The 19,488-nt window shown below is 44.9% G+C and overlaps 1 protein-coding gene across 2 annotated transcripts in view; it reads left to right on the forward strand.

Annotated features, from left to right (window-relative positions):
* Window positions 1-2,829, forward strand: part of LOC119325217 (probable inorganic phosphate transporter 1-8) — a 4,505-nt gene extending 1,676 nt beyond the window's left edge. Inside the window, exon 2 of one of the 2 annotated variants that reach the window (XM_037598964.1) lies at window positions 1,215-2,829. In XM_037598964.1, the coding sequence (XP_037454861.1) occupies window positions 1,215-2,801 (1,587 nt within the window). In that variant the 3' untranslated portion in view covers window positions 2,802-2,829. Of the gene's footprint in view, window positions 1-1,199 lie in introns of those variants that run through there. The other variant, XM_037598965.1, reaches the window with a different exon arrangement.
* The last annotated feature ends 16,659 nt before the right edge of the window (window positions 2,830-19,488 follow it).

Raw genomic sequence — 19,488 nt, forward strand, 5'->3', positions numbered from 1 at the left:
CCCAAGTTCATGGAAGCTCTTCAAGATTGCTTGGACTGGTGTGGCCTAATGGATATGGACTATATTGGTGATAGGCTTACTTAGATAAGGGGGAAGATAAGAGAGAGCCTTGATGTGGAATGTGTCGATGAATAATGCTCCATTGATCCTATGATCTAAAAGTAGTCATGGAATCTCGTAGATAGGAGGGTGGAATCCAAAGGGATCTCGTCGACGATGATGATGACACGGAGGTTTTATGCAAGTTTAGGCCCATTTATGTTGCTTTGCGATTCATGCTCATGGGTTGAGTACGTTGTTGACTGATGTTTCGTTCGTTTTCAATCGATTTTCTGACCGGGCTTTTTCTGTAGTTGGGCCATGGCCGAGTGCTAGCTAAACAACAACATTTACCTAATAAGAAAGAAGTTTATCAAAAAATAAATAAAATAAAAAAGAAGCTAGCATATTTGCGGGATCGCGCGGGATTCCCATCAATCACGCTCCCGAGCGCTGTGAGCCAACCCATTTGGTCGGTTATATAATTCTAAAAAAAAAGGTCGGTTATATTAATCGGGATACAAAGGGCTGGGTTGACCGAGTCTGTTTTTTTAAACCAGAGCTAAAAAATGTTCTAGAATTTCAAAATAGTACGGAAGAATTTCCATGCAAAAAAAAAGTACGGAAGAACACCTGGCTAGAAAATCGACTGAAAACACATGCAACACCAGCCAACCAGGTGCTCTACCCATGAGCACGAATCACATAGTAATAAATGGACGGTAACAGATTTGACTGAAAGCTTAAAAAAATCAGTTGCCTGACAAATCAAACCGGTTAGTCACCCCTGCATTCAACAAGACACTATCATCCCCGTGCTGTATACCATTGCGCATTGCACCGGCCCTACGATGAACCCTTCGCCGCACACCGGCGCCTTGGAGTTTCCACCCACTTTGTTCCTTCTCCCAGCATTCAGCAAGTTCGTTGTCTTGTACATGCATATGCTACAAGATAGCCACATGCAGCTATACCACCCTCGTATCTTGCTATTGTTCCCATTTGGCACATCTAGACAAAGCAAAGCAATAAGCCGGCTTTTATACCCCCTTGCTCGCCTACGGTTACTTGGCTCACATTCCCTGTACACACACGATCGAGGGCCGTCTTGAATCTTGCTTTGCACCGGCCAAGAAGTGTGGACGGGGAGACGGCGGGCCATGGCACGGCAGCAGCTACAGGTGCTTCACGCGCTGGACGTGGCGAGGACGCAGAGGTACCACGCGTGGGCGGTGGTGATCGCCGGCATGGGCTTCTTCGCCGACGCCTACGACATCTTCTGCGTCACCCTGGTCACCAAGCTCCTCGGACGCATCTATTACCACGTCCCGGGCCAGCAAGTGCCCGGGATGCTCCCCCGGCGGATCGAGGCGGCCATCAACGGCGTCACCTTCTGCGGCATGATCGTGGGCCAGCTCTTGTTTGGCTGGCTCGGCGACAAGGTCGGCCGGAAGATGTTCTACGGCAAGACCATCATGCTCATGATCATGGGCTCCTTCCTCTCCGGCTTGTCGTTCGGGAACACGGCCGACGGCGTCATGGCCACGCTATGCTTCTTCAGGTTCTGGCTCGGCGTCGGCATCGGCGGAGACTATCCGCTCTCCGCGACCATCATTTCCGAGTACTCCAACAAGAGGACGCGCGGGAGCCTCATCGCGGCCGTGTTTGCCATGGAAGGGTTTGGCATCCTTGCAGGTTGCATTGTCACCTTGGTCGTGTCGGCCACGTTCCAGGCGCGCTTCAACCCGCCGGCGTATGACGAAGACCACATGGCCTCGGTCCCGCCGCAGGCTGACTACGTGTGGCGCATCATCCTCATGGTGGGTGCCATCCCAGCCGTCTTCACCTATCGCTGGAGGGTGATGATGCCGGAGACGGCGCGCTATACGGCGCTGGTCGCGCGCGACGCCGAGAAGGCCGCGCGCGACATGTCCAAGGTGCTCAAGGTGGAACTCAGCGGCGAGCAGGACAAGATCGAGGGCTTCACCAAGGACAGGGACTACGGCGTCTTCTCCCGCCGTTTCGCCCGCCGCCACGGCTGGCATCTCGTCGGCGCCGTTGCATCCTGGTTCGTGCTCGACATCGTCTTCTACTCCCAGATCATTCTCCAGGAGGAGATCTTCAGGGACATCAAGTGGATCCCCGAGGCAAACAGCATGAGCGCGCTCGAGGAAGCGTACCGCGTTGCCCGTGCACAGGCGATTATCGCGCTATGCGGCACACTACCTGGCTACTGGTTCACCATCGCCTTTGTGGACGTCGTCGGGCGGAAGGCCATCCAGTTCCTCGGGTTCACCATGATGAAGGGACTCATGCTCGTCGTGGCCGGCTTCTACCACCAACTGACGCAGCCTGGCCGGCGAATCTGGCTGGTGGTCATGTACGCCTTCACCTTCTTCTTTGCCAACTTTGGGCCCAACAGCACCACCTTCATCATACCGGCCGAGGTTTTTCCGGCGCACGTCCGGACGACCTGCCACGGGATATCATCAGCGGCAGGCAAGGTCGGCGCCATTGTCGGGACGTTTGGCTTCCTGTACGCCTCGCAGAGGGCGGACGGCAGCAATGAGAGGGAGACCGGGTACCCGTCGGGCATCGGCGTGCGTGCCTCACTGTTCGTGCTGGCCGCGTGCAATGTGTTGGGAATAATTTTCACCTGTCTCCTGCCTGAGCCGAACGGGAGGTCGCTGGAGGAGGTGTCCGGCGAGCCCATCAACGGGGAGGACGCAGATCTGGGTGATTCCAAGGTTCTTCCCTTGTAGAACCTGCCTGAACGTAGGCTGTGCGCACCACTCGATGAAAAAGAAGCTATTTGAATGTGTGTTGTGCTGGGAACCCGGGATTAGATGCACTCCAAGGACCCTACGTACACGGCGTTTGGCAATTATCGCGGAGGGGAAATGTGAATTAAGAGGAAGGAATTGTCGAGATTAGACTTAGGATTTCTCATCTTACTAGTATGCGTGTGCGTGCAACCCACGTTTTGATGGATACACATATTTTTTTAGGGTACATGGTCTAGAACCAATCCAATTGAATATAACACAAGTATGCAACCCAACACTATTAGGAAAGACCTTATACATGGATGATTATCAGTAGCGCTGGTTAAAAAGAGGCGCTACTGATACTTAGCAGTAGCGCGTGGTTATCACGAGCGCTACTGCTACATACGCGCTACTACTATTTTGGCCACACCATTGCCGAGATGCTAGGAATAGTAGTAGCGTCGTTTTAGGACACACGCTACAACTATTAGCAATAGCGCTGCTTAGTACAGTCCGTTACTGCTACCCATATATAGCAGTAGCGCTGGTTAACACGCGCTACTGCTAATAGTTAGCTGTACCGTCGTAGCAGTAGCGCCGCCCCCAGCTTTACTGATAGTCCTTTGACCCGCACTACTGCTAGGTTTTTTCCTAGTAGTGCAAATGTGCGCACGTTAATACTATTCTCGTGTCCCTTCTTTCTCCTTATGCTTGATATTGTTTCTCCCCTTTTATATTGACCGCACCACACCTGCCTCCACAACTCTCATCACCATATGGAACCACTTGTGCTCCCATCGAGGTCGGGATGACAATGAATAGGGTATGGGCGGGTACAACCTTCTTCTGCCCAAACCCATACCCACAAAAACTTTCTATACCCACCCACTTCAATACCCATGAGCATAAATTAACACCCGTGCCCATACCCACGGGGTATCCTATACCCAATGGGTAAAATGTATAACATTAAATTTTTAAAAGGTAGAGAAATGAGTTTAAAAATCAAGTAGATGGGCAAGCGGTATAGCACAGACACAACCTCCTCATGTGGGAGGCTTCTTGGAGGCATCAATGGAGTATGAGCAGCGGTTCGTGGGGATCGCTTGATCATTGGACAGTCCAATAGAGAAGAGTCGATGTTTCATATTTTTGAGGAGTCACATAGGCCGTGGGAGGAGTGGCGAGCAGGTGATTACGGGCCTATGAGCTATGGATGGTTTAAGGAGTACGAGATTTATGGTTGAGCCATAGGAGTCGTATGTTGACCCACATGTCATAGGAACTATTTTCATTTTTTATCATTTTCTGGGTATCCATTGGGTTACCAATGGGCACAAGTTCATACCCATGCCCTACCCATAGATTTTGCGGGTAGGGATACTGTAACATCCCAATTTTTAATTTGGATGTTATTCATAGATCGTTCATATGCATCCATGATTTATACATTTTTTTGTTGCTTTGTTTTAGTTGCATTTTGATTCCAAGAGGCCTTAAGCAACTCAAGGACCAATTTGAGAGAGTTGGTGGTTTCACAAAAATCCAATTTTGATTTATCAAAATTTGGTAAATTGGATCAAATTGTTTTTTAAAATTCTTTTCCAAGTATTTTTAAATAATGAGAGAAGATAATATGACTTCTTCAAAATCAGTAGAAAAATATTGGAAATTGAATTTTGAATTTTTGGAGAGTTTATTTGATTTATTTTGCTAGTTTATTTATTAGCTAGCAGAGTAATTAGTACTGTAATGTTTGTTTTTAGTTTAGGAATTTAGGTCCAGAAAAATGTTCACTAGTGTAAGGGCATCTTCTACCTTAAGGTTTTGGTGATGATGACAACACTCGTGTGGACTAATCATGCGTCCTAGTTTTCTCAGGTACACGTTGTGCGGCGCAAGACGGTTAGGCCTTCCCTCTATGCGGAAAAGATCGAAGACGGAGTTTCCGACGTTTTGTTCCTTAGGTCATAGGATATTCGTACTTTTAAGAGGGAATCCGCATCGGATGGTATTGGGTGAATCTTTTCACGTACACGTTCTCTGCACCCACCTACACCCTCCGTTCGAGAAGAGAAGGGCTCCCCAAAGTTCTTTGTTCTGTGCAGTTTTGCCCATGGAGGTAGTACCGCTCCTTTGGGCGGTTGTATCGGTGGCTGGTAGTTCCGGTCTTACCACCGCCCCAAGTACCGCTCAGGGGTGACTCCCTTCTGTACCAGGTACGATGGTAGACCGGTAGTGGAACGGAAGTTCCGTTTTTTCTTGAAAAACCAGTACTACCGGTGTTCAGGGCGGTAGTACCGCCTCGGACTCCACTACTCAGGAACTGCTGGCCCAGCGGTAGCTCCGGCCCAACCACCGCTCTAACTACCAGCCTGGAGTGATTTCCTTCTGTGGTGAGGCGGTAGTCGGACGGTGGTGGGATGGTAATTCCGGTATGTTTTGATATACCGGTACTACCGGCTCTCCCATCGGAAGTACCACCATGGTGCCCTAGCAGGGGTTTCCGCATTCACCGGTTGTACCGGTGACACTTGCGGAAGTACCGCTCCTATGTATTTCTGCGCATAACGGTTGGATCTGAGGGGACCCTATTTAAGGAGGTGCTTCTCCTTCCTCCCACCTACCTCTTGCCCCTCTCTCTCCTCCATTAATGCCCTCAAAGCTTTCTTGCCCGATCTCTCTCTCTAGCCACTCAAACCTGTTGATGTGCTAGGGATTAAAGGAGGAGACCTAGATCTACACTCTCACCAAAGGAAAATTGATTCCCCCATACCTCCTTGTGTGGATTTTGTTAGTCTAGGTGCATGGGCACCCTTGTTGGAAGAGGTCACTTCGGAGCCACATTCCATTGTGGTGAAGCTCCGGGGTTTCGTTGGGAGCCTCCAATTAAGTTGTGTAGAGAGCCCCAACCTTGTTTGTAAAGGTCCGGTTGCCTCCTTCAAGGGCTCCAATAGTGGAATCACGGCTCTCGCATTGTGTGAGGGCGTGAGGAGAATACGGTGGCCCTAGTGGCTTCTTGGGGAGCATTGTGCCTCCACACCGCTCCAACGGAGACGTACTTCCCGTCAAAGGGAAGGAACTTCGGTAACACATCCTCGTCTCCATCGGTTCCACTCTTGGTTATCTCTTACCTTTACTTGTGCAAGTTTTATTGTGTTATATCATTCACTTGCTTAAGTGCTTATTGTTGTTGCATCATATAGGTTGCTCACCTAGTTGCATATCTAGACAACCTACTTTGATGCAAAGTTTAATTTGGTAAAGAAAATCTAAAAATTGTTAGTTGCCTATTCACCCCCCTAGTCAACTATATCTATCCTTTCAATTGGTATCAGAGCCTCGTCTCTTTATTAAGGACTTTGTCGTCCGAAGAGTATGGTTGTACCATAGACGGTGAGGAGGAGCACCCCAGTGTGATTCCGTCCTCGTCTATGGCCGATGGGGCATCCTCGGTCTCACGTGAGGAATTCAATGTGGCTTTGGACACATAGTAAACCTCCATGACGACCGAGGTCAAAGGCATGTTCAAAGAGTTCCTTGATGGTCTTAAATTATCCACCGCACCCTTGGAAGTGGTTGCTCCCACTAACAAGGTGGCAGATTCCAACTCCGATAAGGGGGAAGCTTCTAGTGAAAAGGTTCCTTTGCCTAGTGGTAAAAGTGGTAATGGCATCTATTCTCATGTTGAACCTCCTCTCACTTATGGAGGACCGATTCCCTCCATGCATTTAAATCATGCGGGTTCTCTTCCCAAGATTGTGAAGAATGAGGATTTTGATTCTTGGGTTTATCACTTTAAACGTCATTTAAATCATGTTAATACCAACCTTTGGAGAATCATTGAGGAAGGTTTCTATCCGCATGATCGAAGCAACGTCACCCAGAGAGAAACCACGGATAATCAATTCAATGAGAATGCTCTCTTCATCATTCAAGATGCAATTCCACCCGAAGACATTGCTCACCTCCGACCCTTTACCGTGGCCAAGGAAGCATGGCACCATGTTGTTTCCCTCTACAAGGGAAGCGCAAGCATTCAATGCTCCAACTATGAAGTGGTGCAAGATGAAGCCGATGAGTTTGCAATTAATGAAGACGAAGAACCTCGCGAGCTCTACCGAAGATTAACCACTCTCACGGTCTCACTCCGAGATCATGGGAGCAACGATACGAATGACAATTGGATCAAGCGCAAGTTCCTCAAGGCCATGATGCCCTACCACAAGGCCATGTCCTCTGTCATCCGTCAAAGGCCGGACTTCCACACCTTGTCCTCAAGTGAAGTGTTGGATGAGTTTGTGGCAATGAGGATCTTGGACAAGACTGCCGACAATGCGGTGTTGCATTCTCAAAGAGCAAAGAAGCCCAACCTTGCCTTGAAGGCCAAGGTTAGCATGGAAGAAGAGGATGAAGAGGATGAAGAGGAGAGCAACCCCGAAGATACTAAGTATGACTACCATGAGCACATGGCTCTTGCGTCAAGGCAATTTTGAAGCAAGAAGAACACAAGGCCGAACTTCAACAAGAACAACTCAAGTGGCTTCAAGGGCAAGCAACATGTGAGAACATGCTACAATTGTGGCAATGTGAGCCATTTTGTTGCAGAGTGCCCTTACGAGAAGAGGGAAGACAATGGTGGCAAGCTCATCCAAAAAGACAAAGCCAAGTCCTTCCCCAACAAGAACAACTTCACCAAGAAGACTCAAACTAAAGGGTTGGTGGCTCAAGAAGAATACCATGAGGAGGAGGATGATGATGAAGACAGTGAAGCCATGGCCATGGCCTCTGTTGCCATTGCCACAACTCCACGGGTGTCTCTCTCTGACTCACCAAACGAGAACATCACCGCCAAGTGCCCCATGGCTAAAGCCACCAACAAGGTAACCCCCAACATCAAAACCACCATCATTACTAATCCCTCCTTGATGGATTGCATTGATGAAAGTGAGGGGTCGAATGAGGAAGCAAATGAATTTGAGTCTTTTATGAGTAAGCTCAAGGGCAAATTCAAGAAGCACTTCGTTGCTCTCTTGGAACAACTTGGTGAAGCCAATGACATGATCGAGGCTCATGAAGAAACCATCTCTAAGATGGAAGGTCATAGTCGTGACTATGCCGATGAGATATCGGATCTCTCTAATGCTCTTGAGGAAGAGCATGTTCATTGTTTGGCTCTTGAGGAGTCACACAACGATGACCATGCTAAATTAAAGAAAGATCTTGACCATGCTCTTGTTTTATCTCGTGTGCTAAACTCCGAGAAGGCTAAACTTGGGGTTGACCATGCTAGACTCAAGGAGGAGTTTGATATACTTTACAAGGCTCACAAGGTCTTAAAGGGTGCTCATGCTAGCCTCAAGGAGTCTCATGATCAACTCCAAGTGAAGCAAACCAAGGAGAAAGCCACCTTTCCTCATATGGTATTAATTGATCATGCAAATGCTACTAACCCGTGTTGTGAGCATGTGCATCTTGTGGAGGAGAATGCCAGTGGAAGGAGCAACTTGAGAAAGGCCTTGTGACGTGCATACAAGGTGAGAAGAACCTCAATGACCTTTTGAGCAATCAAAAGGAAGTTGTGGCCAAAGAGGGAGTTGGGTTTGCATCCAAGTCCAAGAACAAGAAGAAGAACGACAAGACCAAATGACCTCCCCCTCTCAAGCAAACCTTTGTGAAGAAGGGAGAGGGTGCTCCAAAGGAGAAGAAGAACAATGTGAAGGGTGGTGATGTAAAAAGGGGCAATGCCACCCCTTCCAACAAAGTCAGCGACTTTAACCCTTCTTACATGTTGTGCCATGCTAGTGATGGGCATGTTTATGCTAAATTTGTTGGTTCTCCTTATGAGTACATTGAATGGTCTATTTGGGTTCCTAAGACCCTTGTTACTAACATCAAAGGACCCATTACAAAATGGGTACCTAAAACCAAGCATTGATCTCTTGTAGGTGTTTACTTCCGATGGGGGATCATGGTTGCTCGATAGTGGAGCCACAAATCATATGACTGGAAGCAAGGACTTGGTGGTGGACGTGCACAAGATCCCATCTATGCCCACCAACGTCGAGTGGGGTGATGCCTCATCTTCTAAGGTATTGGGTCTTGGCAAGGTTGTCATTTCTCATGATCTCACGTTCGAGAAGGTCATGCATGTTGAGTCCCTTGCATACAATCTACTTTCCGTTCGTCAACTTGCACTTATGGGCTTTGCCACATTCTTTGATATTGATACCGTGGACCTCTTGTGGAGCAAGACTCTTAAAGTAGCCTTTGTTGGGCATGTCGAGAACGGTCTTTATGTGATTAACTTTTCGGAGCGACCCACTAAGACCGCGACATGCCTAATGGCTAAATTTGATGTGGGGTGGCTTTGGCATCGCCGCTTAGCCCACATCAATATGAGATCTTTGCAAAGTCTTCTCAAGGGGGACCATGTCCGAGGACTAACAAATGTTAGTTTTGCCAAAGATCATGCTTGTAGTGCTTGTATCGAAGGAAAGCTACATGAGAAGGCTCACCCTCCCACGACTATCATCTACTCGAAGAGACCCTTGGAGATCCTTCACATGAATCTCTTTGGGCCTCCATCCTTTGATAGTCTTGGGGGTAGAAAGTATTGCTTGGTAATTGTGGATGATTTTTCAAGATATACTTGGGTATATTTCTTCAAGAGGAAGAGTGAGACTCAACAAACCGTCATCGACTTTGCTAATGAAGCTCAATGTCAACACGATGCAAAGATATTGACTATAAGAAGTGACAAGGGCACCGAGTTCAAGAACTACACCTTGGATGAGTTTCTTAGTGATGAGGGGATCAAGCATCAATATTCTGCACCATACACCCCTCAACAAAATGGTGTCGCGGAGAGGAAGAATCGGACGTTGATGGATGCGGCAAGGACCATGATGGCGGAGTTCAAGTCTCCTTACAACTTTTGGACCGAAGTCATCAACACCGCATGTCATGCATCCAATCGGCTCTATCTCCGCAAACGTTTGAACAAGCTCCTTATGAAATACTCACCGGTAACAAGCCCAACCTCAAGTACTTTCGGGTGTTCGGGTGTAAGTGTTTCATTCTCAAGAAAGGTGTTCGTTTGTCTAAATTTGAGGCTAGATCTCACGAGGGCATATTTGTTGGTTATGCTACAAACTCTCATGCTTACCGTGTCCTCAACAAGTCCACGGGACTGATGTCTACTACACAACCTTCTTCTTGTAGACGTTGTTGGGGCTCCAAGTGCAGAGGTTTGTAGGACAGTAGCAAATTTCCCTCAAGTGGATGACCTAAGGTTTATCAATCTGTGGGAGGCGTAGGATGAATATGGTCTCTCTCAAACAACCCTACAACCAAATAACAAAGAGTCTCTTGTGTCCCCAACACACCCAATACAATGGTAAATTGTATAGGTGCACTAGTTCGGCGAAGAGATGGTGATATAAGTGCAATATAGATAGTAGATATATGTATTTGTAATCTGAAATAATAAAAACAACAAGGTAACTAATGATAAAAGTGAGCGTAAACGGTATTGCAATGATAGGAAACAAGGCCTAGGGTTCATACTTTCACTAGTGCAAGTTCTCTCAACAATAATAACATAGATAGATCATATAACAATCCCTCAACATGCAACAAAGAGTCACTCCAAAGCCACTAATAGCGGAGAACAAACGAAGAGATTATGGTAGGGTACGAAACCACCTCAAAGTTATTCTTTCGGATCAATCTATTCAAGAGTTCGTACTAGAATAACACCTTAAGACACAAATCCACCAAAACCCTAATGTCACCTAGATACTCCATTGTCACCTAAAGTATCCGTGGGCATGATTATATGATATGCATCACACAATCTCAGATTCATCCATTCAACCAAAACAAAGTACTTCAAAGAGTGCCCCAAAGTTTCTACCGGAGAGTCAAGACGAAAACGTGTGCCAACCCCTATGCATAGGTTCATGGGCGGAACCCGCAAATTGGTCACCAGAACATACATCAAGTGGCACGTGAAATCCCATTGTCACCACAGATAAGAACGACAAGACATACATCAAATATTCTCAAATCATTAAAGACTCAATCCCATAAGATAACTTCAAGAGGAAAACTCAATTCATCACAAGAGAGTAGAGGGGGAGAAACATCATAAGATCCAACTATAATAGCAAAGCTCGCGATACATCAAGATCATGCCATAGAGAGAACACAAGAGAGAGAGAGAGAGATCAAACACATAGCTATTGGTACATACCCTCAGCCCCGAGGGTGAACTACTCCCTCCTCGTCATGGAGAGCGCCGGGATGATGAAGATGGTCACCGGTGATGGGTTCCCCCTCCGGCAGGGTTCCGAAACGGGCTCCCGAGAGGTTTTTGGTGGCTACAGAGGCTTGCGGCGGCGGAACTCCCGATCTATCTTGATATTCGATGTTTTTAGGGTACGTAGGCTTATATAGGCGAAAGAAGTTGGTCGCGGGAGCCTCGAGGGGCCCACGAGAGGGTAGGGCGCGCCCCCTGTCTCATGGCCTCCTCGATGATCTTCTGACGTGTACTCCAAGTCTTCCGGATCATATTCTTCCTAAAAATCACGCTCCCGAAGGTTTCATTCCGTTTGGACTCCATTTGATATTCCTTTTCTTCGAAATACTGAAACAGGCAATAAAACAACAATATGGGCTGGGCCTCCGGTTAGTAGGTTAGTCCCAAAAATGATATAAATGTGTAAAATAAAGCCCATAGTCATTCAAAATAGATAATAAAATAGCATGAATGCTTCATAAATTATAGATACGTTGGAGACGTATCAGCATCCCCAAGCTTAATTCCTACTCATCCTCGAGTAGGTAAATGATAAAAGAAAGAATTTATGAAGTGTGAATGCTAGAAGGTGCACAAGTTTGATCAATGATAATTTCAATCACCTTTTCTAGCATGATAATATGTCATAACAGTAGTTCATCTCATAAAACTTCTCACGATCAAGTAACAAGCAATTCACATGTTAAAGCATAGACCATAAACTTTCTTGAAAACTAGCAAACTTCATTCTCAGTCATCAAACAATTGCAATTCATCTTATTTTCAAGAATATCAAACTCCACATACTCAACTATCATATAGTATTCTACAATTACTAACACTCACGCAATACTAATGGTTATGGAGTTTCAATCGGACATTGAGAAAGATAGGGGCTTATAGTGTTGCCTCCCAACGTATTCACCTTTGGGTGATGTCAACAATAATAGTTCATGCTAACTTACATCCAATTGGATATATATATCAGGATCTTCCCAACACGAGGTGCTTGCCAAAGGATAAAATGAAAAAGGGAAAGGTGAAAATCACCTTGACTCTTGCATAAAATTAAAAAACATAAAGTAAAAGATAGGCCCTTCGCTGAGGGAAGCAGAGGTTGTCATGCGCTTTTAGGATTGGATGCACAAAACCTTAATGCGAATGAACGTCACTTTATATTGCCACTTATTTGGAAGCACAAGTAGTATCTCTACTTGGTGCAAGGAATTTGGCTATCATGAGGGGGAAAGGCAAGCTCAACATGTTTGAATGATCCATGACAATATACTTTAACTGAGATGTGCGAAAACATAACCCATTACGTTGTCTTCCTTGTCCAACATCAACTCTTTAGCATGTCATACTTAATGAGTGCTCCCAATTATAAAAGATGTCTAGGATAGTATATTTATATGTGAAGTCTCTCTTCCTTCAATATTCTTTCATGAATTGTTCAAATGACCAATACAATGCTTGCTAACCTTCAATAAATTTACAACCTCTACTTCTTAGATGTGAAGGCATTACTCCCCATGGGATAAGCAAATTAAACATATATAATTTAAGATTTATGATAATCAACTCATTCAACAATTTACTCATAGGATATAAGTGAAGCACGCGAGTAAATGAAAAACTACTCTAAAAAGATATAAGTGAAGATCAATGAGTAGCTAAATAATTAAGTAGCTATATGAAGGCTCCCTCTCATTAAAGAATTTCAGATCTTGGTACTCTAATCAAACATCAAGCAAACAAAATAAAATGACATTGCAAGGATAGCACAACTCATGTGAAGAAGCAAAAACTTAGGCTCAACCGATACTAACCGATAGTTGTTGAAGAAGAAAGGTGGGATGCCTAACGGGGCATCCTCAAGATTAGATGCTTGAGACTTCTTGAAATATTATCTTGGGGTGCCTTGGGCATCCCCAAGCTTGAAATTTTGTGTCCCCTTAATTCCTCTCATATCATGGTTTCTCTTTTTATCAAAAGCTTCATCCACACCAAACTCAACAAAACTTGTGAGATAGGTTAGTATAAACCAATGCAAAACCTTATCATTCTCTACTGTAGCAAATCACTAAAATTATTATTCAATATTGCATACTAAATGCCTCTGCATATTTAATACTCTTATCCTCGAATAGAATCATTAAACAAGCAAACATATGCAAACAATGCAAACATAACAGCAATCTGCCAAAACAGTACAGTCTGTAAAGAATGCAAGAGTATCAATACTTCCCTAACTCCAAAAATTATGAGAGAAAATTCCCACTGCAGTAAATTTGTCAGAGCTCATTATGCAAAGGGTTTCATCATATTATCATTCTCTGAATTTTCTAGGGAATTTTTGCAACATCGGTAAACTTTCTCTTTTCAAACAGCAACATGTATACTAGCAAAATAAGCATGGTAAAGGCCATCCTTGACATTTTTATTGAAACTAAAGATTCAAAACATTATTCTAAATAACAGCAAGCTAATACTAACAAAATAAAATTACGCTCCAAGCAAAACACATCTCATGTGGTGAATAAAAATATAGCTCCAAGTAAAGTTACCGATGGACGAGGACGAAAGAGGGGATGCCATCCGGGGCATCCCCAAGCTTAGGCTCTTGGTTGTCCTTGAATATTACCTTGGGGTGCCTTGGGAATCCCCAAGCTTAGGCTCTTGCCACTCCTTATTCCATAGTCCATCGAATCCTTACCCAAACCTTGAAAACTTCACAACACAAAACTCAACAGAAAACTTGTAAGCTCCGTTAGTATAAGAAAATAAAACCACCACTTAGGTACTGTAATTAACTCATTATAAATTCATATTGGTGTAATATCTATTGTACTCCAACTTATCTATGGTTCATACCCTCCGATACTACTCATAGATTCATCAAAGTAAGCAAACAACACATAGAAAACAGAATCTGTCAAAAACAGAACAGTCCGTAGTAATCTGTATCAAACGTATACTTATGAAACTCCAAAAATCCTAACAAATTAGGAAGACCTAAGGAATTTGTGTAATAATCCAGATCAAAAAGAATCAGATCAGAAGCACGTTTCTGTGAATTAACAAAACTAATTTACTGGGGGCAAAAGTTTTTGATTCTCAGCAGGATCAGCACAACTATCACCGTAAGCTATCCTAAAGGTCTTACTTGGCACTTTATTGAAACAAAAGCTATAAGAAATGATTACTACAGTAGCATAATCATGTGGACACACAAAAACAGTAAGGGTAAATGTTGGGTAGTCTCCTAACAAGCACTTTTTAACGCCTTTCTAGCTAGGCATGATGATGACAATGATGCTCACATAAAAGATAAGAATTGAAATATAACGGGAGCATCATGAAGCATATGACTAACACATTTAAGTCTAACCCACTTCCTATGCATAGGGATTTTTTGAGCAAACAACTTATGGGAACAATAATCAACTAGCATAGGAAGGTAAAACAAGCATAGCTTCAAGATTTTCAACACATAGAGAGGAAACTTGACATTATTGCAATTCCTACAAGCATATATTCCTCCCTCATAATAATTTTCAGTAGCATCATGAATGAATTCAACAATATAACCAGCACCTAAAGCATTCTTTTGATGATCTACAAGCATAGAAAATTTACTACTCTCCACATAAGCAAAATTCTTCTCATTCGGAATAGTGGGAGTATCGTAAGAGAGTTGAACACTAAAAATTGTTTCCACATTAAAAGAGTAATGTTCAGAAAAAGGGTAATCATAATCATGACAAGTTTTATAAATATAATCATCACTACTTTTTATAGCATAAGTTTCATCACAATATGTTGGGGAACGTAGTAATTTCAAAAAAATTCCTACGCACACGCAAGATCATGGTGATGCATAGCAACGAGAGGGGAGAGTGTTGTCCACGTACCCTCGTAGACCGTAAGAGGAAGCGTTATGAGAACGCGGTTGATGTAGTCGTACGTCTTCACGATCCGACCGATCCAAGCACCGAACTGTTGGAAATATGCCCTAGAGGCAATAATAAAAGTGTTATTATTATATTTCTCTGTTCATGATAATAGTCTTTTATTCATGCTATAACTGTATTATCCGGAAATCGTAATACACGTGCGAATACATAGACCACAACATGTCCCTAGTGAGCCTCTAGTTGACTAGCTCGTTGTGATCAACAGATAGTCATGGTTTCCTGGCTATGGACATTGGATGTCGTTGATAACGGGATCACATCATTGGGAGAATGATGTGATGGACAAGACCCAATCCTAAGCCTAGCACAAAAGATCGTGTAGTTCGTTTGCTAGAGCTTTGCCAATGTCAAGTATCTCTTCCTTCGACCATGAGAGCGTGTAACTCCTGGATACCGTAGGAGTGCTTTGGGTGTATCAAACGTCACAACGTAACTGGGTGACTATAAAGGTGCACTACAGGTATCTCCGAAAGTATCTATTGTTTTATGCGGATCGAGACTGGGATTTGTCACTCCGTGTAAACGGAGAGGTATCTCTGGGCCCACTCGGTAGGACATCATCATATGCGCAATGTGACCAAGGAGTTGATCACGGGATGATGTGTTACGGAACGAGTAAAGTGACTTGCCGGTAACGAGGTTGAACAAGGTATTGGATACCGACGATCGAATCTTGGGCAAGTAACATACCGATAGACAAAGGGAATTGAATACGGGATTGATTAAGTCCTTGACATCGTGGTTCATCCGATGAGATCATCGTGGAACATGTGGGAGCCATCATGGGTATCCAGATCCCGCTGTTGGTTATTGACCGGAGAACGTCTCGGTCATGTCTGCATGTCTCCCGAACCCGTAGGGTCTACACACTTAAGGTTCGATGACGCTAGGGTTATAAAGGAAGCTTGTATGTGGTTACCGAATGTTGTTCGGAGTCCCGGATGAGATCCCGAACGTCACGAGGAGTTCCGAAATGGTCCGGAGGTAAAGATTTATATATGGGAAGTCCTGTTTTGGTCACCGGAAAAGTTTCGGGCGATATCGGTATTGTACCGGGACCACCGGGAGGGTCCCGGGGGTCCACCAAGTGGGGCCACCTGCCCCAGAAGGCTGCGTGGGCCATGTGTGGGAGGGGACCAGCCCCTAGGTGGGCTGGTGCGCCCCCCACAAGGGGCCAAGGCGCAAGGGAGAGTGGGAGGGGGCAAACCCTAGTCCAGATGGGCCTTAAGGCCCACCTAGTGGGCGCCTCCCCTCTCTCCCCCTCCTGGCCGCCGCCCCCTTTGCCATCTAGGGCTGGCCGCACCCCTTGGGGGTGGGAAACCCTAGAGGGGGGCGCAGCCCCCCCTTCCCCCTATATATAGATGAGGTTTGGAGCTGCCATACACATGAGTTCTCTCCCTCTTGGTGCAGCCCTACCTCTCTCCCTACTCCTCCTCTCCCATAGTGCTTGGCGAAGCCCTGCGGGATTACCACGCTCCTCCACCACCACCACGCCGTTGTGCTGCTGCTGGATGGAGTCTTCCTCAACCTCTCCCTCTCTCCTTGCTGGATCAAGGCATGGGAGACGTCACCGGGCTGTACGTGTGTTGAACGCGGAGGTGCCGTGCGTTCGGCACTTGATCATCGGTGATTTGAATCACGACGAGAACGACTCCTTCAACCCCGTTCACTTGAACGCTTCCGCTTAGCAATCTACAAGGGTATGTAGATGCACTCTCCTTCTACTCGTAGCTGGTTTCTCCATAGATAGATCTTGGTGACGCGTAGGAAAATTTTGAATTTCTGCTACGTTCCCCAACAGTGGCATCATGAGCTAGGTCTATTGCGTAGATTCTTTGCACGAGTAGAACACAAAGTATTTGTGGGCGTTGATGTTGTTCAATATGCTTACCGTTACTAGTCCAATCTTGTTTCGACGGTATTGTGGGATGAAGCGGCCCGGACCGACCTTACACGTACTCTTACGTGAGACAGGTTCCACCGATTGACATGCACTTGGTGCATAAGGTGGCTAGCGGGTGCCAGTCTCTCCCACTTTAGTCGGAACGTATTCGATGAAAAGGGTCCTTATGAAGGGTAAATAGCAATTGGCATATCACGTTGTGGTTTTGCGTAGGTAAGAAACGTTCTTGCTAGAACCCATAGCAGCCACGTAAAACATGCAAACAACAATTAGAGGACGTCTAACTTGTTTTTGCAGGGTATGCTATGTGATGTGATATGGCCAAGAAGAATGTGATGAATGATATGTGATGTATGAGATTGATCATGTTCTTGTAATAGGAATCACGACTTGCATGTCGATGAGTATGACAACCGGCAGGAGCCATAGGAGTTGTCTTTATTTTTTGTATGACCTGCGTGTCATTGAAGAACGCCATGTAAATTACTTTACTTTATTGCTAAACGCGTTAGCCATAGAAGTAGAAGTAGTCGTTGGCGTGACAACTTCATGAAGACACAATGATGGAGATCATGATGATGGAGATCATGGTGTCAAGCCGGTGACAAGATGATCATGGAGCCCCGAAGATGCAGATCAATGGAGCTATATGATATTGGCCATATCATGTCACAACTATATAATTGCATGTGATGTTTATTATGTTTATGCATCTTGTTTACTTAGGACGACGGTAGTAAATAAGATGATCCCTTACAAAATTTCAAGTGTTCTCCCCTAACTGTGCACCGTTGCTACAGTTCGTCGCTTCTAAGCACCACGTGATGATCGGGTGTGATGGATTCTTACGTTCACATACAACGGGTGTAAGACAGTTTTACACAGCGAAAACACTTAGGGTTAACTTGACGAGCCTAGCATGTACAGACATGGCCTCGGAACACGGAGACCGAACGGTCAAGCATGAGTCGTATAGTAGATACGATCAACATGAAGATGTTCACCGATGATGACTAGTCCGTCTCACGTGATGATCGGACACGGCCTAGTTGACTCGGATCATGTAATCACTTAGATGACCAGAGGGATGTCTATCTGAGTGGGAGTTCATAAGATGAACTTAATTATCCTGAACATAGTCAAAAGACCTTTTGCAAATTATGTCGTAGCTCGCGCTATAGTTCTACTGTTGAGATATGTTCCTAGAGAAAATTATAGTTGAAAGTTGATAGTAGCGATTATGCGATCAGTAGAAAGCTTATGTCCTTAATGCACCGCTCAGTGTGCTGAACCCCAAACGTCGTTTGTGGATGTTGTGAACATCGGACATACACGTCTTGATAACTACGTGATAGTTCAGTTAAACGGTTTAGAGTTGAGGCACGAAAGACGTTTTCGAAACATCGCGAAACATATGAGATGCTTCGAGGGCTGAAATTGGGATTTCAGGCTCGTGCCCATGTCAAGAGGTATAAGACCTCCGACGATTTTCTTAGCCTGCAAACTAAGGGAGAAAAGCTCAATCGTTGAGCTTGTGCTCAGATTGTCTGAGCACAACAATCACTTGAATCGAGTGGGAGTTGATCTTCCAGATGAGATAGTGATGTTTCTCCAAAGACATTGCCACCAAGCTACTAGAGCTTCGTGATGAACTATAACATATCAGGGATAGATATGATGATCCTTTGAGGTATTCGCGATGTTTGACACCACGAAAGTAGAAATCAAGAAGGAGCATCAATTGTTGATGGTTGGTGAAACCACTAGTTTCAAGAAGGGCAAGGGCAAGAAGGGATACTTCATGAAACGGCAAATCAGCTGCTGCTCTAGTGAAGAAACCCAAGGTTGAACCCAAACCCGAGACTAAGTGCTTCTGTAATAAGGGGAACAGTCACTAGAGCGGAATTACCCTAGATACTTGGTAGATGAGAAGGCTGGCAAGGTCGATAGAAGTATATTGGATATACATTATGTTAATGTGTACTTTACTAGTACTCCTAGTAGCACCAGGGTACAGGATACCGGTTCGGTTGCTAAGTGTTAGTAACTCGAAATAAAAGCTACGAAATAAACGGAGACTAGCTAAAGGTGAGCTGACGATATGTGTTGGAAATGTTTCCAATGTTGATATGATCAAGCATCGCACGCTCCCTCTACCACCGAGATTGGTGTTTGCGTTGAGCATAGACATGATTGGATTATGTCTATCGCAATACGATTATTCATTTAAGGAGAATAATGGTTACTCTATTTATTTGAATAATACCTTCGATGGTCCTGCACCTAAATAAATGGTTTATTGAATCTCGATCGTAGTGATACACATTTTTCATGCCAAAAGATATAAGATAGTAATGATAGTACCACTTACTTGTGGCACTGCCATGTAAGTCATATTGGTATAAAACGCATGAAGAAGCTCCATGTTGATGGATCTTTGGACTCACTCGTTTTTGAAAAGTTTGAGACATGCGAACCATGTCTATTGGTGTATACGCA

The sequence above is a fragment of the Triticum dicoccoides genome, chromosome 6B (genome assembly GCF_002162155.2).
Source record: "Triticum dicoccoides isolate Atlit2015 ecotype Zavitan chromosome 6B, WEW_v2.0, whole genome shotgun sequence".
Taxonomy (NCBI): Eukaryota; Viridiplantae; Streptophyta; class Magnoliopsida; order Poales; family Poaceae; genus Triticum; species Triticum dicoccoides.